Genomic DNA, 26,323 nt, shown 5'->3' on the forward strand with positions numbered 1-26,323 from the left:
GAAATTCCATACCTCGCGCATGGTCTCCTGCAGCACCGATTTGGGCTTGACGAGCGGCTGCCCGGGTGAGCGCGCCGGCTGCCCGGCCGGGCGGTCCCCTGCGCTGGGGGCCCTCGTGGGAGGCAACGCCGGGCTACGGTGCATGGTCGGGGTGGATGCGCCGTCCGGTCGGTGCATTTCCCTCGACTGCACCGCTGCCCCACCCGGCGGCCCACCGCTGCTGTACACTCTCTGATATGACTGCGCGCATCAGGCAACCTCTCATATTATGATGCCACCCACAAACCATGGACACATGGTGGCAGCTCATCAGCTCTCTGCATGCACGGCTTGGCATGGATTGGTGCTGGATGCGGCAGGCATGCGTTTGGCTGCAAGAACGGTGCTGCGTGAAGGTCCAGAAATGGAATTATGGGAGAGGATTTACCTTGGAAGGGTGAGCGCCCTGGTGGGGAGAGGGGGCTGGCATGAGTTGGGAGCTGACGCCGGGCTGCCCAGAGCTGGTCCCGGGCTGCCCGGGCAGGCGGCTGTCCACTGGCTGCATCCCAGTGGATGCGCCCAGGTTGGGTGAGCCCAGTGTGGCAGTCATGCTCATGCCTGCACAATAGTCACAGTTTCATTCCATCGTCCTCATGCCAGGCACATCACTGCCTTAGTAGGCGGGATGCACTGGCAGAGGTGCAGCTTTGGCAGGCAACTGAGCATCAGTTTTGCTGATCCTACAAGCCTTCCATGCACATCCCAAGTTATAGAACACTTAGAGTGCTCAGAAATTCTCTTGAGACACCAGTAAGGAACAAAGTGAGCTTACACCGCCAGCGGTGGCTTTTGCAGGGGCTAACACGTTCGTTTCATGAAAGGGGACTACCTCCAGTGAAGACTGGCTGCAGAGGGGTGCTGGTCGGCTGGGAGTGCATGCGCGCGCGCTTGACCATGCCGGCCTGGCCAACGCGGTTGTGCTCGTGCACCAGGCTCATCATCACCATCTCCCTGGCATCCGACCCCTGAAGAAGGTATCAAGAAACTCCACTCAATGCACAGGCTTCACTGCCCTGCCAAGGACAGTGCAGTGCACAGGGCACTCTTAGCTCCACGTACCGAGCCGTCAGACAACCTATGACAGGTTTGCTCAGGCTGCAACTTGGAGGAGCCCATAGCTCATGCATGAAAAAGGCATTTGCAGCTTGAGCTTCGATTGCCCAGACAAGCCTATGGCGGGGAGGTGAGCGCACCTCGAAGTTTTTGCAGTCGATGCACTTGCAGTTGTCGGAGCAGAAGATGGAAGCCTGGAAGCACTCGCAGTATTTTTTGAGGCACCCGCTCTTCTTGCAGTTGCACCCCTTGTTATGGCGCGCCGCCGCCCCCTGGATCGCCACATGCGTCCCTTCCTCCGTCCCGCCCTGCGATTGCATGCTTCAATCATCGGCTCCATTCGCAAAGAATGATTCCTCTCCATTCTTGAGTTTTAAGAGCTGTGAACCTGTCGTGCAGAAGGGCTCAAGCACCTGGATCTTGGGCCGGAAGGCATTGGGGTTGCGCTCGAGAATGGCCTCCACGGCGGCCTGGCGGACTTGCTCGCTCTCTTTGTTGTTGCAGCAGTTGACGCAGTTGCAGCCGTCGCAGTAGCGCCCGGACGCAAAGCACTCGCAGTACAGCTTGAGGCAGCGCGAGTTCTTGCAGTTGCAGTGCTTCTTCGCCGGCAGCGCCGCCACCGCCGCGCGCCCCACCTTCGGGCTCGGCCGCGGCGCATGCTGCCTGCAATCAAGCGCACCACGGTTCAAACCCACCAAGCTCCTTGAACCTTTTTATGCTTTCGTTTTTCTCTTGGTCCTGCAGCTCCCCAAGGCATGCATTTGTCAACGCAGCTTGGCCTCGCAACTCCATAACTCCCTGGTTCCTGCTGCAATTAAAACCACAGAACAGCACGCTCCACCCCAGGTGAAAATGCACGTTGTTGGGTGAGACCAGAAAAAATTCACGGCGGCAAATTTACTCGCAGACTAGGGGATTCACACCTAACAGGGGACTGGAGGGACTGCAGCTGCCCAGAGGAGGTGGGAGGCGCAGAGGAGGCAGGAACGCCGTTGGATCCAGGGCCGCCAATGGGGGGCATCCCCTGCAGGTGCTGCTGCTGCAACTGCTGCGGCTGTGGCTGCGGCTGAGGCTGCGATGGCGCCTGCTGCTGCTGCTGCGGATGGGCTTGCGTCTGGTGTGGGTGCTGCTGCATGTGCAGCGGCCGCGCGCCCTGCTGCTGCTGCTGCAAGTGCGGCCCCTGATGACACAGACATGATCAGCACAAGCAGTGTACTCCTTGTCACACCATGCATGCCATGCTGATATGCAACCAGAGTAGGCGGTAAATACATCTCGATACGCAGAAAGGGGCTTCTTGCACACCTGCACTTGACTGGGGCGCATAAAGTAGGTGTGCCCGGCCTGCAATTGCTGCTGGGCTGGCCGAGGCCCCTGGCCAGGCATATGGTGAGCGCCGGGATGCTGCATCTGAGGGCGCGGCTGCTGCTGGTACTGTGAGGGGCCCTGCTGGCCCTGCAGGAATGGCGCCCCCTGCTGCTGCTGTGGCATGCCCATCCGCTGCGGCAGCATGCCTGCGGCTGGACAAGGCAGATTGCCTCAATCTCTCGATGCAATAATCACAGCCTTAACGCTTTTGAAGCCCTCTGGAAGGATGTCATGACATGGTGCACAGGAACACAATGGATCATGCAAGATCAAAGCTGTATCAATCTCATGACATGACATGTTTTGAACTGCGCAAGACTCCCATGCAGATCCCTCCTGGTTTTGGGAAAAGTCCAGTGAATTCAAGGCTTAGGCAAGTAACGCACCGTTGTGTTTCTGCTCAGCCATCTGCATGAAGCGTGGCCTCTGCAGGTGCTGCTCATGTAGCTGCTGTTGCATTGGCTGCTGCGGCAATTGTTGCTGTAACTGTTGTGGATGTTGTTGTTGCTGCTGCTGCTGGTGAGGCTTCGCCGCATTCATACCTGATCCCTCCTGTGGCTGCTGGACAAAAGGAACCCTGCGCAAAGCAGAGAGATTTCAGGGAAAGCTACGCTGCTTGAGAACATGTCTTGTGTCTGCAGGATCAGCAGACAGCGGACTGACCGCCCTTGAGTGTTGCATGGCACTCCCCATGTCCTTTCCATGCTTGTATCTAAACAATGCTCTCGGTTTTGCTCTGTGCTACACGCAAGGCCCCGCTTTCTTGCAAAGACCTCAGGCTAGTTGCAACTAACCTTTCCAGCAGGGGAAGGCGACCCAGAATTAACACATTACAAGATATACAGGAATTTTTTTACACATCAATCACAACATTGAATATCTAAATCGCCAGCAAAGAAAGATGAAAAGCTTCATTTTTTCTGCAAGAAAGACTGCCGCTGATCATACCCTTGTGGCAAGGGAGTTGGCTGCACGCCGGGTCCCGATTGCTCCTCAGCAACTTGTGATGCCGAGTATTTAGGGCCATCCATCGGTAGCTGCCTGAGGTTCAACGCTCCTCCGGCGCCTACTCTCCCTTATGACAGCGATGCAGATCTCGCAGCGTTGACTCCCGGATACGACAGCAGGCTTGCTCTTCTCACTACTGCAGCTCCGCACCACAAATATAAAGACTACGCGGGGTGCAAGACGCCCTCGGAACGCAGGGCAGCGTCGGGCAGAAATTTCCTGAAGTGACTACAACAATTCCTCAGCTTTTATCCCACAAGCTCTGCCACAAGCTTCAACTCAACGGCCCGGGAAGATGAAGGATACCGAAGGAACATTGCATATGTGTTCCTATGCAAGGATTCGACGGCTGCTGGAGAAGGCCAAAGGCTAGGTGGTGGCCCTAGTACATCCAAGGGAAGGGCTACTAAAGCTCTTCCAGCCCCCCAGGAACCCAAGACCGCCCTCCTCACAGATAGATCTAGTAAGCTTCAACAGCAATGTGCGTGTGTCTAGGCCCTTAACCTGCCCCTTCGTTGCATGGGCCGGAAAAACTTAGCGCAGCTCTCTTTCATGTTTCAAAACTACAGAAACCTTTCGAACCTGAGGCAGGGCAGGGCATAATAGGAGGGGTCCAATCACCTCTGATCTGACCTGGCTAGCTGATGTTGGAAATTTCGAGTGTGGATTTGCGACATAAGAAACACTCGTGATCATCCCTTCCTTTCAGATCTCATCTTTAGAGTACTCCTTGCTGAGGACCATCTTTCCCTACAGGCTTCACCATATAACCGTCTGATGGGTGTGTTGCCTTTAGAGCGGCATCTGCTGGAATTGACATCCAGACCGACACTTACCTTTACCACATACAGGATTAAAGTCACCAGGTGGGCTGTTCCATTGCGAAACCTTTGCAGCAAGCAGCAGAGTACACCAGATCGGTCTGAGCACCATCTGCTGAGTCTGTTAGAAAGCAAGACCGTGATCCAACGGTATTCTTGTACCTGCATGAGCATCCTGACTAGAAGCCGTGAAGATCGCATGGCATGTCACAGGTACCGAAAGTGCAGAGGCAGCTCGAGGTGTAGAGCTGTCCTTGGGGAAGCAGGCCCCCCAGACAGCCAGGGCGATCCGAACGTTCAGGAGGGTCTCGTACAGATGGTGCGGCTGCAGATAGGCAAGGAGCGAGTGAAAGAAAGCGTGGAAGAGGAGAGGCAGAAGCTGCAAAAGCTTGCTGAGGAGGTGTGGCCTACAGAGCAACTATGCGTTTTGGACTGCACCTTTTGCCGCGCACATTTCCTTGGCCATTTGTGTGCTGGATATGCCTTTGCCTTGCCATGACTTCAGCATAACTAATTCTCTGTGTGGGTCACCAATCGACACTGGCTGGTGCTCTCATCTTTCACAGGCCAAAGAAGATGTCGACAGGCTGCAGCAGCTGACAACGGACAGATCAAACCTGGCGTTTGGGAGCGCTATTGTGAGGGCCCTTCTGACAATCATGTGCTGCTTGTTAATCCTGCCAACAGCGCAGGGCATACATCTTATCTTGACATTGCCTGCCTTTTTAAAAGGACAGAACCATGGCTCAGTGCTAGCATTTATCGTCTCTGTATGCCCTGCTGGGAATGCGGCCAATTCCTCCGCAGTTGAAAGGTTCAGCGTAGTAGCACAGTCCCCCTCGCTGGCCTTGCTTGGCACGCGGCAGGCCACCCAAAGTAGCGAGGGTTGTGTACGCACAGAAGTTGGACTTTAGGAGCATCCTATGGAGGATTCTAAATCAAGACCAGTTGTGGCTGCCGGCCGACAGGCGGACATCAACAAGTCGGCGGATGATTACGAGGAGATCTTACGGGCCAGCCGCGCGCGGGCCGAGGCGTACACGCGCGAGCTGGCCGACTGGGAAGCACAAACCGCGAAAGCCCGTAATGAGGGAACATTCTTCAAAGGGCTCTTCAAGGCCGATATCCTGCAGCGGCCGGGGGACCAGGCCAGAAGCTCTGCTGAGCCCAGCACCTCCCAGGTATGTTTGTGTTCCTGGGAAAATCAAGACCCAGGTGACCTCTAGATGGGGCACCATGTTGCATCAGGCAACCGCTGACCTCTGGGCGGCTCACTATATCAGCGCATGCACCGGGTGACCCCTAGGTGTGGCACCATATCACATGCATAGCAGGGAGCCAGACCTGGCTGTGGCTATTGAGTCGCTGCAGACTTTTCAATATGAAGAGAGACGAAACCTGCAAAATTGCCATTCCCTCCTCTTGAACGAGACAGATCACTTTGTTACAAGCAAACGTAGCAACTCCATATATCATGCTGATGTCACGATGTCCCCATAGGTGAGGTGGCATTTCTGGTGTGAAGGGTGATGGTATGGGGAACAGGTAGAAGGTACAGATTCCTCTCTGGGAGATCAGTACACCGACAAAAATGCTGCACTGAGGGCCAGCAGCGATGTACTGAAATACTCTTTCAGCTTCCTAGCATTCATGCTCTTCAGCACCGTGATTGGAGGTGCGACCGTGGGAATCAGCACAACTTGATGCAAAACCAAACGTTTCCCGCCACAACCCATGCAATTTCTGTGCTCTTATATGCACATCAAATGACGCCACTGCAAAGCAATTTATGTGCCGCACATGTGTCAGAGGCATGTGATGGATATCGTGCACTGGGTGATAATTTGAGGTCATCCCTGTGTGCGTTTCTCAGTCTGGTCAGATATAAATAAATGTGTGCTACTTGCTACCAGATTTGGCGGGAGGATCACCATCTGTGGGCATGGACGGGCGCAATTTGCTGCTCGGGCTGCTGCTCAGCTATGGAGCTTGGAAAGCCAGCCAGTACAGTGTAAAGTAATCTGCATTCATGTAGCCTGTGACTCAGGAGAGCACTGGCAACCAATACGGCTTCTGAAGGCATTATCTAGGCACTTGCGGTATCATTGACACCCTGAGCCTGAACAAAATCTTCTCAGGTCATTTTAGACAAAGTCCCCTGTTGGGAGGCCTTGCATGGACGTGGCATGCAGTGTCTGCTGCAACAAATACTTGTCACAGTCCAAGCAGAGGACCGGGGATAAGACCGTCAGCGCGCCAGATGTCACGAAGGAGACGGCCAAGTGCTGGAAATTTGGCGGGCCCCTGGTTGTTTTTTGCTATGTCACGGACCAGAAGGTGCTAGGGCAGGATGAGCTGGCAGCATACTTGTGTTTGACAAGGCGAAGCAGCTGTCATTCTATGCTGCTCTGTCACCCCTGAAGGCGGCTCTGGCACTGTGCTCACAGCAGGGCCTGACAAAAGAAAACTCGGCTGACAATGCTTAGTGTTGCAAAGCCCGGTATATTGAAGTGAAGATGCAGGCCATCCACCTGTGTGGGATTTGGGATCATTCGCAGACATCTACAGTGGGCACCCTCTGCAGCTGATGAAGTACAGATTTACTCATGACGGCAAACGAATTACAATTTGTCCATGTCATGGATCACAATCAGAGAAAATGGTATGCTGACATCAAAGCAGTGCGAGTGCCAGGAGATAGGAGGATCACAATTGCAAAGGACATATAATATCTGTCAAAATGATCGCCCCTGATCTCCCAGAGCTACAAGTCTCCGGAGTCTGCGGATCCGCATTGTCTGGTTACATGAACTAGATTTCATGGTATCTGGATGTCCCCTCATGGAGCAGAGACACATCATGCGATGTACCGTTCAGATCAGTTCAAGAATTGTCAACAATCATTGTCACCTCTGATAACACTTAGGCTAAAGATCAGATCTACAGCCTGTGTCTATTGCCACTACGTGCACAGGTCTCTGTAGTCTATAGCCTCTTTCTATAGGCACCTGTGCTCCCATTGATCAATGGGAGTACGAGGACAAGACTGGCTGTCACAGCATGCGCATGCGGCGGGGCTTCCTGGTGCTGTGGGGGATCTTCCCCTGCCTGTCCAACTTCTGATAGGCCTCCTGCAGGTGCGCTGGCCTCAGCGGTCCATTGTCCCCCATCTCTGCTGCCACCATCCTCGCTGCAAGACAGCACCACACAAATACTTCAGACGGGCCTGAAATTCTCAAGAACACCATTGGTCAGGTCTGGATAAGGGAATCGGTACCATAAAGCAGAGAGCTCCTTCGTGATGGAGAGCTCATCAAAAGCCTGAAGGCCACGCTGTGCATGCAGATTGCCAGCAATCCGCCATGGGAATGAGCCAAAAAGTCTTGGCACAGCAGCGTTCTGTGACCTACTTTGCCAAGAGCAGAAAGCCAAGATGCCGGCCTATTGCAGCCAGGTCCATGACACAGCAAGGGACAGGAAAGAGCCCAGATGGAATACCTGTCTCCACTAGATCGCCCACAAAGAGCTTTGCTATGCCGCACATGACGATGGTCGAGTTCATATGAGGCGCCTGCCCGGTCACGCTGTGCAGCAACTGCATGCACATGCAGGATGACATCATATTTCAATATGGCTCTGAAATGTAGTGAACTTTGTAAGCTGAATTGCGCTGTGCTGGAAGCTGTGCCCAATTCAATGTCAGGTCTGAGCTCACAAGCAAGGTGGAATGCTGGCAAGCTGATATAAAAGGCAAAGGCACTCTGACTGATACCTTCGCATTCTCAGCGTGCAGGTCATGACAGCGACATTCCGGCAGAATTGTGAGATCGTTGATTGACACTTTCATGGAGGAAGTATGGGGCATGGGGTCATGCTGCACCTTTCTCATACTCGGCTTGGCCAGCTTGGATCGCCTGAAGGCCTCATACCGATCCATCTGCTCTGGTGTCAGCAGCTTGAGCACCTCCCTGCTCAGCCAAGCCCAAAGCGATCTTCAACAGCTGTGTCACCAAGGTGCAGCAAATAAATGCACAAAATGACACAAGTGAAGACAAATACGGATCAGATGAACGCAAAGGGGAGCCACCATGCCAGTTGCTGCCAAACGGCAATGCTACTGCAGATGCCAATAGACCTGCTGACGTTGTGAGCAAGCACAAATTGTGGCATGGGGTGCACTTACTGGTTCTTTCTTTGCCTCTCCTGTTTCAGTGCCTCCAGCTGCTGAACTGCATCAAACGCTTGAGTCTTGCCAAGCTCAACAGCTGCAACTGCACTGGTAAGGTCATCTGCAGCTCCCTCGCCTGAGGGCTGAGGTCCTGATGACACAGCTGCAGATGTGGCTGCTACCGCATGCGTTGCTGCTGAAGCCTCCTCGTCTTCTGTGTGCACACGGAAAACTTTGGGTTGAAGGATTAGGTCTTTAGGCCGTCGAGGGTGAACCCAAAAGAGGTGCAGCTCTGCCTGAGCCAATATTAATCTAGCCAAATCAACAGCTCAAAGCTCCAGAGCACAACAGATCGATAGCACACCACATTTCTTGAAGTTTACCTTCGTCCACATCCATTCCCGCCTCTAACTCGCGCTCCAGCTCATCCTCGAGATTGAAGTCATCATCTTCTTCCATGTTCCGATGCTGATCACTCAATGGTGATTGCTGTGATCCCAGAGTCGAGCAGAATTATAACACAGGTATCAATCCTTAGATGTGCACTGGTGAATGTAGCAAAGCTTGCACAGCGATCTAGCAATGCACTTCAAAGTAGTTCTTGCAGTGTATGTTTGGATGGGCGAAACAAATGTCCTGCTGCTGTTGATCGGTGATACTGCTGGTGCATGTCTAGTCAGCCAAGCATGTGCAGTCACATGTACGGGACCTAGAATCTCATTGTCAATTCCGTGATCATATCTAGAAATGTTTCAGTGAGAACACATGATCACTGTGAGTTCGATTAGGTCGGTGAGAGGATTATTGGAAAAGACAGTAGTACTCCTTGGAAGTTGTGCTGGTTTGCGTCTGTATTTTACAGACAGCCACTCGCTTTCAAGTCATATGCAATTAGATTTGCAGAGTGCAATCTGAAGGAATTCAAAATACAATTGACCAATCGAACGTGATTCTTGCCAGATTTTATCTGCCATCTACCATGGCACGAGCATGCCACTGGCCGATCTCCTCCTTTTTGACTGATACTCTGTTATCTTATGCATTGTTATTGGACTGATATATGATGACTAGACATACAGTACTCATGCAGTACACCCTGTGATGAATTAATTCCCAGGACTGGTGCTTCAGCAAGATGCGTCACGACAACAGCTCCAAAGTGAGTCCATGAAGGCCCAAGACCATAACAACGAAGCATGGTCGGAGGGCCGGGCCATGCGCCCTCGCCCGAAGGTGAGAGCAATTCTGTCCTCCGAGTCATTCTCTGTAATACATCCGTACATGCCCTCTGCTTTGGAAGCCAACCAGCTCACCAATCTTCCTAGTCATAATCGCCTCTGAGTTGACGTTGTACTCTCTGTGTTGCTGCAGGATGTGGCCTACCAGGAGTGCGAAGTGGACGATGCTGAGGCAGCACCTCGAGTGCCCTATGAGCAGCTGTCCCGCCTGCTCACTGAAGGAAGCTTTGCACGCCTCTCAGCGGCAACGCCTGCCGGGTCCGCCCCTGCACAGCTTGTTCATTTCACCTTTCTTACATGCTGCAGCTGGCATGCAGCACAAGCCAGCTGCTGTCATGCATTCACTTGAAGCAGTGCTGCATGCATGAGGCATGCAGGACATTGCTGGCATATGATACAGGATTAAGGGTTCTACATGGCAGTCCAAAAGTCCGCAGATTACATGGGAAGATTCCAAACGGGCTCAGCATTCCTGTGGTGCTCTGGCACAGGGATCTGACGGCGGATCTGCTGAGGAGCACAGGTTTCCAGGACCCCATCCTTGTGAGGCCATGCGAATCCATTGCCGCCACTCATGAGGTATGCAGCCCTCTCTTGCAGCACCCTGCAGCCTTCGATCTACTTCTGCATGCACCAGTTTAACCATGTCTTGCCTGCACCACAAGTCCATGCGCGGCATCTACAGTTGCCTGCCAGATCCGCATATCCCCACGCACCGAATAACTGATGTCGCATATGCATGCTGCATGGTCATCAAATTCCCAGTGGCAATTCTCAGTCTCATATTTCTACCTGCAGAAGCTCGGCATGCGCGCACCGGCTGGCCTGGATGCAGCAGTGATTGCAGCAGAGGCTGGGCCAGATCTGCTGGTGCCGACCATTGATGTGGAGACACAGCAGTCGGGGCCGCGCATGACGCTGCAGCAGTGGGCTGACTACTTTGCGCATCCACCCGACAGCATGCCGTCTGGCCGGCCCCGGCGCCGCCGGCCGCTGCTGAACGTCGTGTCGCTGTCACTGGCTGGCACTCCTCTCGAGGTACCCTTTGGGAATCTGCCCTAAGGAGCAGGGACCTGTTACTTATATGCAGGCAATGCCAACCTTGAAAGCTCGGCAGTTGAACAAGGGGTTATTGCTCATGCTGCATTTGCCGGGCCAACGGGAGCCAGCTTATCTCCAATCGAGTGCAACTTTGCGTCACGCATGTGAATCCTGTGCTGTGAAGCTTCTTTTGTGTTGCTAGCTGAGAGGGAGATGATGCTTTCAGTGATGATCATACTGATTTTGTGCCAAACCTTTTTCATGCTTGATGTCACTTTGATGGCGTGCGTGTGCAGGATGAGGTGCAGGCTCCCCTGGCCGTGCGAGCTGTGGATCTTGTGGATGCAGTCTGGCCTCCCACAGAGGAGCCCCGGCCCGAGGTGGGCTTTCTGTGCAGGGACCGTGGCTAATGCTGACGGTTGTGACATGTGCTTTTGGCTCCAGAAATGGCTTTACCCTGATTCTGTAAGGCACATTTGTCTTTCATTTCTACCCTTGGGAGTGTGCAGCTGCGGAGTGTGATGGCATGCATCTGCATCTTCTCCTTGCTAAGAGACCCTGGCATTGCAATGTCGTTACGTTGGTGGCCGTATGTCATATTTTGTGTAGCAGTGTCAGTGCAAGAATAGCAGACACAAGGTAACAGCAAATGCATGCATGCAGGTGCTTCTATACGCCCTCATGAGCCCAGCGGGGGCCTATACCGACTTCCACATGGATTTTGGCGGCAGCTCTGTCTGGTACCAAGTCATCAGCGGCCGCAAGACATTCCTGCTGGTGCCGCCAACTCCACCAAACCTGGCCGCCTTTGAATCCTGGGCATCTTCTCAAAAGCAGGTATTATTTTAATTTTAATTTTAATTTGTATTTTTTTTTTGATTTTAATTCAGATTAAAGTTTTAATTATTACATTGCCGAAGCACTTCGATTCGTCTGCTTTGTGTCACCCTGGACCCTGCCGATCATTGAGGTGCTTGCCTGTAATTGATTTATCTCCTGATCTTTCTATTTTGTCAATGCTGTTTTACAAAAATATCTAAAATAATATTATTTCTGTTAGCCTAATGACCTTGGACTGTCTTAGCATCGCTGCTTTCCCTTCAGGTGCCTTCATGCGCATAAGGTCAAGCTGGCACCGTTGTCAAAGGATGTATGCTTTAGACTTATAAATTTAAGTTGAATTTGAGGGGATCTTCTTTCGGGGCAGGCGGGCAGATTCTTTGGGCACGAGGTGGAGGGGGCGCTGCTGGCAGAGCTGGGCCCTGGAGACACCATGCTTATCCCAGGCTCGTGGCCACACGCAGTGGCCACGCTCGAGGACTCTGTCGTGGTGGGAGGAAACTTCCTGCACGCCCTGGACCTCAGGTGAGGCCTGTCACAGTGAACGAGGGCCAATGTGATCAATATAAGGGGCGTGTAAACAAATTACAAGGGCTGAAGGGGAGGCAGCAGATCACTTTGCAGCTCGACCTGCCTCTGAGCACTTGTCCATTGCCCATTTCAGTCAACATGCAGCTAAATGCTCTGCTCAGCGCTATACCGGCCATGCAGCTTCTCAAACAGTTCGCAGGGCCTGTGCATGGCATGAGGCATGGCTACTTGTCGTGCATCCTGGGAGTCCCGTGCTTTTGGCTCTCGTCCAGGCTCTGCAAAATATCTTGACACATCCTGCATGATTTGTTGCAAAAAATTGGTCCTGTCATTTGACTGCTTGGCTTCCTAAACACAACATTCTGCCCTTCATGAATATATGCCGTGAAATGAGGGAAGAGATTGTGGTGCGCCAATAATCAGAGCAAGCTCCATTGTCTTCACCATGCGCAGGCGCGCTGTGGAGACATGGGACATGGAGACCAGGTTGGGTGTGGGGCAGGCAGCGCGCTTCCCCCTCTTCAGGCAACTGATGTGGCACACCGCTGTGCACTACCATGTTCTGCTGTGCGGTGGCGCGGCGGCGCCGGTGGATGACTCAGCGGCGAGTCATGCGGCAGGCCACGATAGGCGGCCGGCCGTCAGCGCCTGGGAGATGAGCGGCCTGGCGGCTGTGCTGTCCCTCCTGCGGCGTTCTCTCCGCATGGTCGCCAGATTTGGCCCCTCTGTCTGCCCCGCTAGCATTGCCGACCCAGCAGGTGACCTTTTGCCTCCACTTCCAGCATCCAAAGTCGTCGAACTATCCGTTTATGTGGGACTCTTCTACTCATGCCTGTAGTGGTGGAGTGTAAAATGCTGAATGGGAAGGGCAAATGGCAGCAAGCATGCAGGCCAGGGATGGGCCCTCATCCTTTGTCCTCGTCCCTGGTTGGCTGGGTCACAGAGGCTCTGATAATGATAAGGGAAGAAGGTCCCCAGGAAGACTTGATGCTTAAATTGTGCAATTTGTTTTGAGTGTGCGTTGTGTGATTGCAGGCATGTTGCAGGAGCTTGACACTGCCATCAGCAAACGACTGCCTGGCGGGCTCAGCCTGCAAGTGTCCGATTACTTTCTGGATCTTGACCCCCTTGACGACAACTTCCTTCTTGCTGAGGACATCATGCCAGAGGGCTTCCTGCTGAAAGGGGATGAGGGCGTTCTGGGCATGGGGGGTGACATGGCACAGGAGGCTGCAGCAGCATACCGGCACGAATACCATTTGCTGGATTTTGGGACGGCCTCTCCGCAGCAGCCGCGCCTTGTGAACGGTCCTCACGAGACCCACACTTTGTCAGGTGCGATCCCAGATTGTCTTGTTACAAGTCATAGCCTCACGGACTCATGCTGATAACATAAGTGCAAGCTGTTGGCATGTCTGTGTAATGATTCCAGTGGCAATGATGTTCCTTGAGACCTTTCATGCATATCAATCCTTCTTGACATACAGCAACTGTCGCATGCATTTTTTTGCTTGCTTCTCTGCATGCATGCCAGGCAACTTATTCATGCATGCATGCAGAGGAGGATGCTGAGATTGGAGAGGAGCGGCCTGGAAAGCTTGAGGACAGCGGCTCTGACTGGTCAGGGGCCAAGGGTGATGATGGGGACGCCCACAGGGTGCGCAAGAGACAGCGTGCCAGCAAATCCAAAGCCCAAGGCCGGCCTGGGGAGCCAGGCAAAGGAGCACGTTTGAGGAGGCTTGTTAAGCGCAGGCCAGCTGCAGGTGCTCTTTCTGCTTTAATGGATAGCACGCTTCAGCCTCCCGTCCGGATTCCTGCGAAGGATGACACACACTTCAGGCTCATGTAAAGGAGGACATACCTTCCAAGCTTATTGCGTTATGCTTGCCCTCATTCTGAATGTACCTGGATACGGTATGCACTGGACCCCTTGTTTTCCTGGGTGTACCGAGGGGTGAGACTCATAGCAGTTGCAGGCAGAGGGTACACGTGTATTGATGCCAACATCGATGGGTCTGTGTGCAGTGGGTAATGGTGTAGCCACGAGGACAGCACCGGACGAGGCCCTGCTAGTGAAGCTTGGCAGCCCACGGCCGCGGCTGGTGCATTCAGGGGACAGGATGGCTCAGCAGATAGCAGCCTATGCATCCTTGGACGATGATGATGTGCGCCCCAGCAGCGCCCAAAATGGGCAGAGACAGAGATCTAGAGGGCCCCACGACAAGGTGAGGCGTGTGTCCAGACTGCGCTCCTGTTTTTAATGTGGGTGGAGATGCAATCGTCTGATATCGCCGTCAGCTGCTGCTGTTGCTTGGCCAGCTCTCAATGCAAGCGGAGGAAGGTCAGGATGATCGGGCTGTCCTGATATGTTCCATGACCACAGGGTGTATTGTTGTTCTGCAGTGTGCGTATCCGCGCAACACCCATCTTGAGATATGTGCGGGTTCACATTGCTGGCAGGAACCGCCGCGCAGTGCAGAGGAGGAAGCGCAGAGCAAGGCCCATGCGGCTGTGTGGCACTTGCGCGCGCGCTTGCAGCAGCAGCTTGCTCTGCAGGTGCCCCACTCTCACTGTCGTTGTGTGTTCCTTCTCAGGAGACCTGTACTAGGACGTCTCATCCCAACCTTGTTTAATTGTGTCGGGCTCCTTGCTTTTTGCTTTGGTGATATGCCAGGCATACCACGCCCCTGCTGCAAAGGTGTAGGATTGCATTTTTTTTCACTTCATTGTGGCAATTCTGTGCAGCCCGGCACACCCTGAGCATGCTTAGCAGAGACTCTTGGACAATTGCAGCCAAGGATGACGCAATATGAGTCATCATGTTACATACAGGGACGCGTAGCTGGCGGGCAGGTGCGGCTGAAGGACGGCGGGAAACGCCTCAGGGCGGCCGTGGCGGCAGCAGCCGCTGAGCTGGCGGCCGCGCTGCGCGCGCTGGAAGCCACGGGGAAGGCAGAAGCCCCCTGGGCACCCTCTGCCTTCCAGGGACCCACCCTCTCGTTCATCGATGCTGAGGGCCGCACCCAGGTAAGAGTTCCTCCTTTCCTGTGGATCTCAACATAGTTGGGTGTTAATAATTTGGGGTGGATGCCTCTTGCGCAAGTACCTGTTCTTTTGCCGTGAGGCGGTTGGGGTTGTAACTTTATTTTGAATGACAGGGTGGTGTACTGATCAATAAAAGTGGAGGACAAACTTACAGCATGCATGATATGGCATGCTGCCGGTTTGCCGGATTTCATTGTAAGGAGTCTGCATGTGTTGGCGACAGGGTCCGTTCATGCTGGAGCATCTGAGGCTTCTGGCTGAGGAGGACGTAGTCACCTCCGACACAATTGTGCTCCATGCGGCGCACGGCCCCTCGCTGCTGCGCGCTGTGCTTGCCGTGCCGGCCGCTCAGGGATGCGCGAACTCGGTGCAGCATGCCTCGCAAGAGGGCGGCGATCCGGCAAACCATGCTGCATCCAGTGGGTACGGTCCTCTTTATCTTGCGAGCGGTATTCTGCACAGCACATTTTTTGAAGTGAATTTGCACACGTTGGATCAAGAAATGAAAATTACGAGATATTTGTGTTGGCTTTGCTGCTCCATCGTCTGGATGGGATCGAGCGTGAAGCTGTATGAGTGTTCTCTGCAGGAGTCCTGAATCCCTTGAACAAGGGAATGGGTGGGGCAATCGAAGCTCTGCGAGGAGTCACAGAGACAACCCAAATGCAGGGGCTGAGCGCGCACAGTCCGGAGCCTCTGCAGGCTTCTCTGGCAGGTGTCAATTCCCTTTCTCATCACACTCCTCCTCTGCCCAGTGACCATTCTTCTTGCACCTGAGGATAGTCCAACAAGCTCAGCACCACCTCGCTCATTCCTTTACATGCGCGCAGGTCATCAGCAAATGGGTGGCATGGGGGATCCCAGCATCGGCGAGAGAGGCCACCGGGAAGCCCTCGGCGCCGCGGCCGCCGCTCCCCGTCGCCGGCCCGAGACCGGGCGGCGGCGGCCGAGATGGCCCGCGCGCGGCGCACGGCGGAGGTGGCGGCCCGGGCCGCGCATGCGCGCTCCCGCGAAGCCGAGCAGCAGGACGAGGCGGCCGAGACGTGGGCGCGGCTGCGGCACTCGCGCGCGTCGGCTGCGGTGCAGTCCCTGCAGCAGGAGGTGCTGCCCGGCCCTCGCACTGTGGTCTCACTGTAGTGCAGGCTTGCCCTGCTGCGGCTGCTGGGGAACGTCTACATATGTGAGATGTAGACACTGTAACAGCGTTATAGCTTTATAGAGGAGTTCATAGAACAATTCAGTCTAGATTTTGCAGTGTTCAGACTTCTGAAGAAGAAATCACCACTTGCTGTGAAGAGGATACGCACGCTAGAGTGAGGTAGCAATCGTACGCAGCAGCTGATGTTGAGCACGCATGGAACTGCATGTAGCCCGGTGCCTGCCAGTCCATGCAAGACTGGCGTGCAATTGCTGCTGGTCACAGTTATGTTTCTCCTCTGAAGGCAGCGCTTGCAGAAATATCTTGCATTTCCATTGCCATGCTTACTGGCCCACTCTGTTTTCCATCAAGGTTCTGGAGGCTGAGGCTGCAGCGGAGGGCTGCTGGACATTTATGGGCAAGGACGGCAGGGAGCACGGGCCCTTCACGCGTACAGAGCTGCTGTCGCTGCACAGAAGGTGATGCTCCTCAGCTTTTCTTCCAGGACTGCAGTTGCTCACCTGTGGCAGCACACGATGTCAGGCACGACTGTGGACTTTAGAACTTCTTGATTGATGGTGAGCTCGAGAGTCCACCACCAATCGCTGGAACTATGTGCTGTCATGGCGGTCAGACAGCTTTGAGACCCGGCTGGGTGTAACAAAGGCTTGACAGAACCCTTCTTGTTGTGCACACTGAGGCGTACTTGGTTATGGTGCAGCGGCCAGCTGGCAGCATGCACCATGGTTCACGACGAAGATGAGGGCACGTCAGTTCAGCTGTCAGCGCTGCTACCAGCAAAGGCGGCCGCAGCTCAGTCCTCACGCGGCTATCCCTCCCATTTCAGAACCACAGAAGACATGCGAAAGGTGCCTCCTGGCAGCTTCCTGGCAGCCACCCCTGTCCCAGAGCAGGTGAACATGGAGCTCGAGTCTTTTCACGAGCCAATCAGCCCTGACATGGAGCCCCTCACGGACGACGAGGAGAATGATGGAGGAGCTAAGACGCGCAGCAGCCGCTATGTCACCTCTGAGTCTTGGTCCGGCAGCCTGCGGGATCCTGGCTCAAGGCCCGGCAGTGGAGGGGGGAACAGCGGTGGCTGGGGACCCCCCGGCGGTGGCAGCCCAGGTCCCCCGCCGGCCCCGCCCGACAGCCCACCGCCCCCGCCGCCACACCGGGGGAGCTCATCGCACATTGAACATGTGCAAGGCGGAGAACAGAGCATGCGGACCAGGCACTGCACATCAGTATCTCCCAAGAAGCAGGGGATGCTGCTCGCAAGTCGCCAGAGAGAGCCGCCCCACCATCCGAGCTCAGCCGAGGCAGCCTCCAGCCCTGCAGCAGCATACAGTGTCAGCCTGTCAGGACAGCAGCGCAGGGCCGATCCTGCAGGACAGCAGAGGGGCGCGTGTGGACGAGAGCACAGACATACAGTCACCGCTGACCCGGTGGCTGCGAAGTCAGAGCAAGCATGCTTCAGGCAACCCGGGCAGATACAGGCGGGCAATGGGCACATGCATCCGGGCAGCGGGCACCAAGGTCCTGCCGACTGGGGACAGGGCGTTCCTGCCGGCCAGATCAGCACTCACATGCAGCAGCCCATGCCCGAACGGCAGCCGCACCCGCAGATGCTTCCGCAGAACCACAGCACGCATTCCTATCAGCACATGCCCACCCAGCGGGAGCGCAGCAAGCATCCGCAGCATTGGCAGCCGCCGCAGCCGCAGCTGCTGCACCCAGGAGGGAATCAGGCAGACACAGGCGCGCTGGGCAGCATGCTGCAGGGCATTTTGGAGAATGTGCGCACGGCTGGAAGTGCTGTACGGCAGATGGGCCACCCCCCGGTGCGGCTGGGACCTCCTTCCGATCAGCCAACTGGGCCCGACTCATTTTCTGGCGCGCATCTTCACCCGCAGCAGATCTTCACAGGTCCCGCCCCTTCCTACCCGTTGCAAGCGGCCCCGCCAGAGCCGTCAGGGCTGCTCTCAGGCACTGTCGGGGGGCCGGACCAGCCGTCACATGGGCAGGAGTGGCAGGGTCACATGTACCCCGGGCAGCCAACGCAGCAGATGCTGCCGCCCTTTGGACAGAGCGGGCAGCTACAGCTGGGCAGCGGGCCGCCCAACGGGCCGGCCGGGCAGCCGTGTTTTGGGCAACTGCCGGCAGAGCCAACCCCTGTGTGGACTCACCCGGGGAACCCACAAATCCAGCACCCTGGCACATCCCAGCATGCACGTGCACAGCAGAGCCAGCAGCCGCAGCTGCAGCACCAGTCAGAGGTCAGGCGTGTTCCCCTGGGGCAGACAGGACCCTTCCAAGGAGCAGTTTGGCACCCACAGGCACAGCAAGGTCCTGTAGTGCAGCCCATGCAGGGAGGCAGCTTTAAAGGGGATCAAGGAGTTTCTGGCAGTGTGCATGCAAACGCTCCAGTGCATCAGCCTGTGGGTGTGCATTATGTGTCTGAGCAGCTGCCGCCAGTGAGGCACCCATGGGATGTGCAGCTACAGCAGCCTGGGGCACCACATGCTCAGCAGGTTGTGCATCACCCAGCGACTGTCACACAGCAGAGCGCGTACCCTTGGGGCTGACCATGTTGCAAGGAAATTAAGAAGGGGCGGAATGACTGTGTTAGCAGGTCTGTTTACTTCCATGCGAGCGGGTGACTCGCAAAGTCCTTGTCCAAACGCACCGATTTCGGATTTTAATTGGGGTGCATTTTCATGTATTACGCTCTAAGCTCTCTCTAGACGTTGCGCTGTCAAGAGAGAGCTTGCAGGTGACCATTGCATTTGACGTATGCAAATGGTAATGAGAACTCGAATTCTTTCGAAATGAGGTGTCATGTTAACTGTCGATCATGGAGCTCAAATGCAACTGTCACCGGATGTGACAGACTATGGCAGCAGTCAAATGCCAGTGATGTAATCTCAGCTGCAGCTCAACTGATCCTACGTGACTCCGCAGGGAGGATTTCTGACGTTTGTCATCTCTCCTTGCATATCTAGTATTGTGGGGTCATAAAGAAAACCTGATGCAATGTTCCTGACTTGTTTATATGTCTGCAGTACTCATCATTCCTGACGGGGCAACTCCACCTTCTACAGCAGCTGCCCATGCAGTACAAACATAAGCAGGACAATCGCTCATGATAAGTGCCTAGCTCTTGAACAAACGGTCCTCTAAGTAGAAAGTACGTACAGGCAACCATCCTTCCAATTCAGACTGATGGATAGAATCAAGGTGTGCGTTTTGTATTTCCAGAAAGCTCAGAGTGATGTCTAGGCAGGGAATTGTACACTTGTTGCATTCAATATATTCTTCAAAAGAAGAGCGTATTGCCATCTTGCAAAGCCATCTTTCACACTATCCTCCTCCTGGAAGAACAGCCCTCTTGCAACAACTCGCTTACCCAACACACATTCCTGCTCTTTTCAAGCAGCGCCACAGATTGGAAGCTTCTTTGTGGAAGCTCCTCATGTAGCCTCATCCACAAAGACCGACCCGAATGCATAGTACTTGTTGATGGCAGACACAAGCTGCTGGCAGATGTTGCGAATGGTTTCACGCAGCAGGTCATCCACTGGTTTCTCATCCAGTTTCCTGTGCAGTTGCAGCGCAGCCATCTCAGAGGCCAGCATACAATCTTGGAAGAAGCAAGTTCTGCAACATCACAGTGAAAGGAACGAAGAGAATTCACAGCAAAGCAGGTGGCAACGTATTCACAGTGAGATACAAAATTGTATGATGCAGTAATATCTGGGGAAGCAATCCTGGCGCAAGCTCGTGGCTTACCTGATTTCCAGGTGCTTTCCCACCACCTCCCTCTGCTTGCCCTCCAGGGTAGGGAAGCCATCTGATCCTCGGCCCACCCACTCGTGCTTCATGACCTCCTCGTCGTCATACCATACGCCCAGCTGCGTTGCCACCTCACCATCCCTCATAATAGTGAAGGTGATGCCCCACAGGACGTCCTCCTCCTTGTAGTACGGGTCCACTTTGACGGGAAGCCCCCACATCCCCAAGCCTCTGGGTGCATCTGCTTCGGACATGGCCCAGCGGATGAGCTGGTCCATAAGATCCTGCCTGGGGATGAACGCAGGGATCTCCGTTTTTGTCACAAGTTTTCCTGCGAGAATGCACAGACCTGCGTTTTATACGTGTCGACTAACACCAACAACCGTACGAGACGGTTCCCATTTGAGGGAAGGGTGTGCATGGTAATGCGTCAGGATAACAAAGCTACCTTTGCCTGTCTTCTGCTCTGCTGCTGCACTAATGCACATGAGCTGCACGGATCTGCGCATCCTCAATGCATAAGATCCACGAGAAATCATTTGAAGCGCTTGTGGAAGGCGCAGCGGTCTCATCAGAAGATTGCTCGCTGCAGGAAGGGTGCTTCGAAGACTGCATCTGCACTGCTGTTGCTGGAGGGCACTGTGCAGGTTTACTGTCGTCATAGTGAATCTACAGATATCAACTGTTTCTACTTTTCTGCTGGATTTGTTCTTCCTATGCTCGAGTGATCAATGGTCGCCAGATAAGGGCGAGCAAGCGGCGTCTTGCCTAAATAGGTTTCGGAACTCATGAGTCAAACTCCGGAACGGGTTCATTCGTTTCATGCGTTGCAATGTAGACATTGTGATCCTTCTCCGTTCTCCAGATACAGTCATAATAGTTGAAGCTTGCTTTGTTATATCTCATTTGTTGTGATGGCCGGCGAAGTCATCACGATCCAAGCTGGGAGTTTTGCAAACTTCACAGGAGCTCATTATTGGAATTTTCAGGTATGTGCTCTTGCAATCCGATTCTAAGATTCCAACATAATAGCAATGCAAGTCACTTACCATTTTTTATTTGCAGGACGAGGTATTAGGGCTCTCAGAGAGCGGGGATGCAGCTTACACAGCAGGTCACATCGATCCCGATGTGCTCTTCAGGCAGACTGAAACGAGACAGGCGAGCTTGACGTTATGCAATCCAAGGTTGAATATTACGTGTATTGAAATAAGAGCCTCAAAATTCCGTGATAGCCTTGAAATATATTTTCCATATTGCTGATCGGGTGCAGGGCCAGCCCATCTTCACCCCACGCCTCGTCCTCTTCGATCTCTGCGGAAGTCTTGGAGGTCAGAGCTCCTCTCTCCAACCCACATGCACTTGTAGCGCCTTCTATATCACCTGGAATCGTCTCACCGCGTATTTGCCCCATGTGTCTGCCTTAGTTCAGGAGCCAGCCAGAGCAGTCTTGAGGGCGCCGAGCAGGCAACGCCAGCTGTCACCACGTGGTCCGGGCCTGTGACCGTGCATCGAGCCGAGCCGTTGCCGCGCAGCCGCTTTGCTCAGCAGCTGGAAGTCGAGCCAGATGAGGCGCCAGCAGGACCCAGTGGCAACCAGGAAATTGATGCAGCCTATGACGCCATATCCGAAGCCGCCAGGTGCTTGCTCTCCACTCAAATGCTACGTTAGCTTGGGCCTGAGCATTTCCTGCTTGTATACGGCGTGAGATTCTCCCAAACTTGAGTGGCTTTTGTCATTACATATCTGAGTGCGGTTTTGCAACAAGACAAAGGGTGAACCGTCAGACGCCAGGAGCAAGGCTTTGCATGCCCATCTCAAAATGATACAAGAAAATGGTACAATATGCAAGGAGCTGACAGAAGACCGTGATTCAGAACGGCGTGCAGTCTGATGTTTTGGTCCGTTGAGGTGCCAGTATGACATTTTTCTGCCCCCACGGAAGTCGGCTTTGAAAAGCAGCCTGCTGACATGTGCGCGCATGCAACTGCCATCAGGGAGCTGGACAGGGAGGGAGCAGTGCGCTCCTGGACGGACTTCCTGAAGGTGCGCCTGCACCCGCGCAGCCTGGCGCTGCTGCCGGGGCGCTGGCAGGGCGCGGCCGAATTCTCTGGCTTCGGTCACGGCCGCGGCGCACTCGCGTCCGATGAGGCGCGCGAGGACGCGGCCGACCGCATTCGCGGATTTGCCGAGGAGTGCGACTCGCTGCAGGCACGCCACGTTCCCTGCCTGACACATGCTGTTAAACACATGTGCAAGGGGACCATGGGGGTCAATCTCTGAACATTATAATGCCTAAGGAGCTACTTGTTCTCCAGACCTTCTTTAGCTGTGAAGGTTTGAAATCCTCTCGATTGTCCCTGCAAATAAGGGCCATTATGTCTTTCTGCAGCAAGGGTCTCCTTCAAAGCTGCCTGCTTAAAGGTGGGAATGCTGATTGTGCTGAAGCCTGTCTCTGATGGATGGGAGGATACAGTAACATCGGCACGCTGAAGCATGGCTACTGACAGGCTGGTTGATTCAAAGTGGCCTGGCGCGCGGCAGGGGTTCCAGTACTTTGTGGACGACCTGAGCGGCTTTGGGCACTTCTCCTACGAGCTGCTGCAGATGATGCAGGACGACTACGCGCGCTCCCCTGTCCTGCTCTTTGCGCTGCGGCCCTCCCTGGAGGAAACCTCTGCTCAGCCGGTGCGCGCACAAATCATCTCCTCATTATCTTGAGACGGCGCTCAATCGTGTGTAAGCCTCAGGGAGTTCATGGAAGTACTGCCACCCTAGCTTCTTGTAAAGTTTAGTCACAGCCTGCCTAGAGCAAATACACCAGAAGGGGGATCGGCAGGAAAACTGCTGTCATTTCAAGATGAAGCTGTCAGGCAGACATGCGAATAAGGATGCGGGACTGAAAACAAATGACCGGCTTTTCTTGTCTTGATGTTGCAGCTCACGTAGCTTTGCACCCGCAACCCCCAGGTCATGAGACCACAATGAAGATCTACGCTATAGATCATCTACCACTCGCTGAGGCATTGGATGAGCTAGCGAGTGTGTGCTGTGAGCAGGCGAGCGTCCTGAGGCAGAGGCGTCTGAGTGAGGCCGCCAGCATGGCACGGCTGTCAGAGGTTTCGTCGCTGCATATCCCCATTGCTCCTTCGGCAAATCTCCCCTGTGTCAGGTGGGGTCTCTATGTGCACACAGAACCCCATTCCTTCCCTTCTTATAGCCTCCGCGCTGCCTAGCAGCTATTTTCCCCTACCGTCCGATGCAACTGTATTGAATACAGCAAACAACACTGTTGGGCATTTGTTGACCCCCGCTGATTAGATAAATATAAAGCCAGGTATGTCTTCAAGCATCTCTGCTTGCATGCCATGAATCTGGATCCCCCACTGTGATGGTCATCTGTGGCCTTACAAGATTACAAGAACTAATGAGGGCTGTTGGGCGGCACAGGTGGCGGCCAGGCAACGTGTTCCATGCGAGCGCGCTGTGTGCTTCGGTCATTGACACCGCTACGCTGCCGTATCGGCTGACGCGGACCCCCCGGCCTGGGCCTCTGGGGGTCCCTGTCGGCGGCTGCCACCTGCGCAGCCTCACTGAGCTGCTGGTGAGGAGCCTGCAACCCACCACACTCCCTTGCTGGCTGCAATTTGGGCACTTCTGGCAGACACTGAAAAAGGGCATGCAACAGATTGTGCGATCTCTTGCCGGCGCCCATTGTACAGACACCCTTAGAAATACCTGCTGATGTGAGCCCACCCAGATCATTGACTGGGGCGGCATTTTGGACATGGTGTATCGAGCCCTGCTGGCACACTCTGAAGGGTTATACGACCAGAATTTGAAAATGTAGTGATGGGAGCTAAGTAGGAGAAAGGCCTTTTTGCATCTATTTTTGCAGTATTGTGCCTCTTGCATGGCATCTCCGTGAAGTGCGCACACTTCCTTGCTCAAGTCTTGGGGTTTCTGCTTCAAGCTTGATTCTTCAGACAGCCCTGGATCTATTGATGCCTGTGGGAAGGGGACTTCCTTGGCAGGCATTCTATACAAGGGAACACAAGTTATATCTCTTTTGCTGCTGCTGCAGGGTACTTCGCAGGCGAACAACTACACGGCGGCTTTCGCGGCAGTGCCGTGCCCCGATGTTCCAGAGGCGCACGCGGCCGCGGCGGCCGCCGATGCGCGCACCGGAGGCAACGCCTCTTCCTCGCAGCCGCCGTTCACCATGCAGCGTACCTCCTCATGGACGCCTGGCATCCCTGCAGGTATCCTTTCCTTCAAGTGGCATTGCTGGAGGGGCTAATTGACGGTATAAAGAGAGCTCAGCAAAGAGTAGAAGACAATGCAGGTCTACATTGACGGGGCCGGGCCGACATAATGTATAGCAGCACCAAGCACGGAGCAGTCCAAACGAATTGCACCCTTTGGTCAGGCCATTCCTGAAAACCTATTTAGGAAGCTCAGGGATAGCCAATGCGAGACCCACTTAAGTCAACTAGTTCAACCCAATGTAAGCCGCGGTTAATTGCTTGAAGGGATACATGGTGGCAACGATTGTGCTGCTGATGGGCTGTGATGCGCGGGCAGACATCGTGCAAGCAAAATGATGTGTGCGGGTTGTAGTCCTGCCTCGAGAAAGCGCATGCAAAAACAGCCCTTCCACAATATGACTTCCTATGTTGCTGGGCGCAGATGTAGAAGAGAGGCTGGCAGAGTCAGTCACACTGCGAGGCGCAAAGAGGGGCGGACACCCGCTCAGGGCAGATGAGGCCGCACAGGCTCTCGATGCAGCACTGCTGCAGGAAGGTGAGTCATTAAGTGTCATGCATGACTGGTGCTTTAGATCAAGGCGAGATCGGGCTTGACAGCACTACTCTCTGCATGGTCTTAATGTGACAGTTTCAGTGCTCGAGGAGAAATGCAGACGGTGGGAAAGCTTGAAGAATGTTTCGAATGCTCTACTGTCCATCGTTTGTTAGTCATGTGCACAATTCTTGCTGCCTGCTGATGTCAGCATAGGTACCCAATGATGCCTGGGTGCATGCAAGCAGGTGTTCGGTGCGTGAGGCATCGCTGCGTAGTGCCACAACCCCTGCCAATTCCCCTGCCCTTCCCACACATATTCCAGGGCAGCTCCATTGCGCAGAGCGGCGCACCAATTGGCATGCAAGCGAACGGTAACGCCCTTTTCCTGTGCCCATTCCACTGGTGTTTGCTTTGCAAACCGTTTACCGCCGTGGTTTCAGCTGACGCAAGAATGATAGTGAGTGCTGCCTTTGTCATGCTATATGGAACCTTGTGCGAATGTGGAAAAGGTGTATTTGCAGGTGCAAACGGCAGGCAGAATGGCGGCAGCAGTGGTCAGCACAGTAGACTGCACCAAAATGATGGGCCGGCCAGCATACCCGTTCTTGCCAGGCTGTGTGCTTCTCCTGCTGCTGCCGATGTGGCCAAGACACAGCTGGAGAGGTTTAGAGGTGCGCCTCCGCTGACAATTTAACTCTTTTGGGTCTGTTGCTGCTTCCTGCATGGATACGCAGGCGCCTGTCAACAGATCCTGCAGAGTACTCGCATGTTCAATTAGGAAGCCTGATGCAGTCAGGCTTGTGCAAGTGAAGAGTGTCCCCCTCTGCAGGACAAGGAGATGCACACTGTGTCCAGCACTATATTCACAGCACTGCGCAGGGATCTTTTACGGTCCCTACTTGTGCATCATAAAGGTAGTAATAGAAGTAGTGACTACTTCCTGATATCATTGTGGTGTGGCCAGGTCTGGTGGGCTCTGGAGGGGGCATGGCAGTGCTGCAGGGCTGGGGATACACAGCGGATGATGTCACGGAGATTGAAGAGCGGCTGTTGACCATGGCGTCAGCGTATGACCATGACGATGACTGTTGAGTGCACTGGAAGTGGGCTTGCATGCATGCAACCATTGCCAATTGACAAGAAAGAGTCAGTGTGCACATATGGTGCCACACATCGTGCCGGTGCCGTTGAGATTGCAGCTGGAGTGTACACACTGGGCTGCAGCATGCCTGTACTTTAGAGAGTGTGCGCGAGGTCTTTCAATTAATACTAGATGCTTCAATCCTGGAAATATTCATGAATCAAGAAAGAAAGGGAGAGGAGGATTTGCATGTCACCTCGATGACATTCTGTGAGGATACACGCTGCGTGCTCAAATTACAAAGGGAAAGCACAGCTGGCGAGATAAAAAACACAGCCCGAAATTCATGCACCA

At 54.3% G+C, this 26,323-nt stretch overlaps 6 protein-coding genes across 6 annotated transcripts; 3 read left to right on the top strand and 3 right to left on the bottom strand.

The window, feature by feature from the left end:
- Positions 1-1,286: 1,286 nt before the first annotated feature.
- COCSUDRAFT_9740 (hypothetical protein) lies at positions 1,287-1,652 on the bottom strand (the record flags this gene model as incomplete). The annotated part of the gene is made up of 2 exons (XM_005644097.1): positions 1,287-1,384; positions 1,481-1,652. Coding segments are annotated over 2 exons (270 nt in total), but the record flags the coding sequence as incomplete, so codon positions are not given.
- A 2,485-nt stretch (positions 1,653-4,137) lies between these two features.
- On the top strand, positions 4,138-7,022 carry COCSUDRAFT_67718 (hypothetical protein). Its single transcript, XM_005644098.1, has 6 exons — positions 4,138-4,334; positions 4,503-4,689; positions 4,856-4,927; positions 5,258-5,470; positions 5,835-5,964; positions 6,203-7,022. Exons 1-6 carry the CDS (start codon positions 4,246-4,248, stop codon positions 6,307-6,309), a joined length of 798 nt encoding a protein of 265 aa, XP_005644155.1. The 5' UTR covers positions 4,138-4,245; the 3' UTR covers positions 6,310-7,022.
- Positions 7,023-7,075: 53 nt separating this feature from the next.
- COCSUDRAFT_48798 (TAFII28-domain-containing protein) lies at positions 7,076-9,073 on the bottom strand. The gene is made up of 5 exons (XM_005644099.1): positions 8,841-9,073; positions 8,473-8,671; positions 8,170-8,257; positions 7,788-7,884; positions 7,076-7,479 (listed from the first exon to the last, which is right to left on the bottom strand). Exons 1-5 carry the CDS (start codon positions 8,914-8,916, stop codon positions 7,343-7,345), a joined length of 597 nt encoding a protein of 198 aa, XP_005644156.1. The 5' UTR covers positions 8,917-9,073; the 3' UTR covers positions 7,076-7,342.
- A 551-nt stretch (positions 9,074-9,624) lies between these two features.
- COCSUDRAFT_58358 (hypothetical protein) lies at positions 9,625-18,878 on the top strand (the record flags this gene model as incomplete). The annotated part of the gene is made up of 18 exons (XM_005644100.1): positions 9,625-9,690; positions 9,829-9,953; positions 10,187-10,274; positions 10,494-10,733; positions 11,033-11,116; positions 11,400-11,573; positions 11,944-12,101; positions 12,561-12,865; positions 13,143-13,442; positions 13,667-13,870; positions 14,133-14,332; positions 14,568-14,663; positions 14,940-15,134; positions 15,376-15,575; positions 15,983-16,253; positions 16,663-16,769; positions 17,012-18,569; positions 18,759-18,878. 18 exons carry the CDS (start codon positions 9,625-9,627, stop codon positions 18,876-18,878), a joined length of 4,491 nt encoding a protein of 1,496 aa, XP_005644157.1.
- A 636-nt stretch (positions 18,879-19,514) lies between these two features.
- Positions 19,515-20,793, bottom strand: COCSUDRAFT_67720 (hypothetical protein). Its single transcript, XM_005644101.1, has 3 exons — positions 20,534-20,793; positions 20,083-20,416; positions 19,515-19,890 (listed from the first exon to the last, which is right to left on the bottom strand). Exons 1-3 carry the CDS (start codon positions 20,745-20,747, stop codon positions 19,764-19,766), a joined length of 675 nt encoding a protein of 224 aa, XP_005644158.1. The 5' UTR covers positions 20,748-20,793; the 3' UTR covers positions 19,515-19,763.
- Positions 20,794-20,999: 206 nt separating this feature from the next.
- COCSUDRAFT_48800 (tubulin nucleotide-binding domain-like protein) lies at positions 21,000-26,168 on the top strand (the record flags this gene model as incomplete). The annotated part of the gene is made up of 11 exons (XM_005644102.1): positions 21,000-21,074; positions 21,359-21,416; positions 21,518-21,725; positions 22,083-22,305; positions 22,630-22,773; positions 23,145-23,257; positions 23,536-23,689; positions 24,170-24,347; positions 24,775-24,888; positions 25,410-25,559; positions 25,853-26,168. 11 exons carry the CDS (start codon positions 21,000-21,002, stop codon positions 25,978-25,980), a joined length of 1,545 nt encoding a protein of 514 aa, XP_005644159.1. The 3' UTR covers positions 25,981-26,168.
- Positions 26,169-26,323: the final 155 nt, after the last annotated feature.

The sequence above is a fragment of the Coccomyxa subellipsoidea genome (genome assembly GCF_000258705.1).
Source record: "Coccomyxa subellipsoidea C-169, whole genome shotgun sequence".
Taxonomy (NCBI): domain Eukaryota; kingdom Viridiplantae; phylum Chlorophyta; class Trebouxiophyceae; family Coccomyxaceae; genus Coccomyxa; species Coccomyxa subellipsoidea.

Coding starts and splice junctions, on each gene's coding strand:
- COCSUDRAFT_67718 (XM_005644098.1), top strand. CDS start 4,246: ATGGGTGTGTTGCCTTTAGAGCGGCATCTGCTGGAATTGACATCCAGA. Junction 4,690..4,855: donor TGCAAAAGCTTGCTGAGGAG/GTGTGGCCTACA, acceptor CATCTTTCACAG/GCCAAAGAAGATGTCGACAG. Junction 4,928..5,257: donor TGGCGTTTGGGAGCGCTATT/GTGAGGGCCCTT, acceptor GCCGGCCGACAG/GCGGACATCAACAAGTCGGC.
- COCSUDRAFT_48798 (XM_005644099.1), bottom strand. CDS start 8,916: ATGGAAGAAGATGATGACTTCAATCTCGAGGATGAGCTGGAGCGCGAG. Junction 7,885..8,169: donor CCAAGCCGAGTATGAGAAAG/GTGCAGCATGAC, acceptor ATGTGCATGCAG/TTGCTGCACAGCGTGACCGG. Junction 7,480..7,787: donor GGGCGATCTAGTGGAGACAG/GTATTCCATCTG, acceptor GCTGTCTTGCAG/CGAGGATGGTGGCAGCAGAG.
- COCSUDRAFT_67720 (XM_005644101.1), bottom strand. CDS start 20,747: ATGACGACAGTAAACCTGCACAGTGCCCTCCAGCAACAGCAGTGCAGA. Junction 20,417..20,533: donor AGAGCAGAAGACAGGCAAAG/GTAGCTTTGTTA, acceptor GCATTCTCGCAG/GAAAACTTGTGACAAAAACG. Junction 19,891..20,082: donor GGAAAGCACCTGGAAATCAG/GTAAGCCACGAG, acceptor GCAACTGCACAG/GAAACTGGATGAGAAACCAG.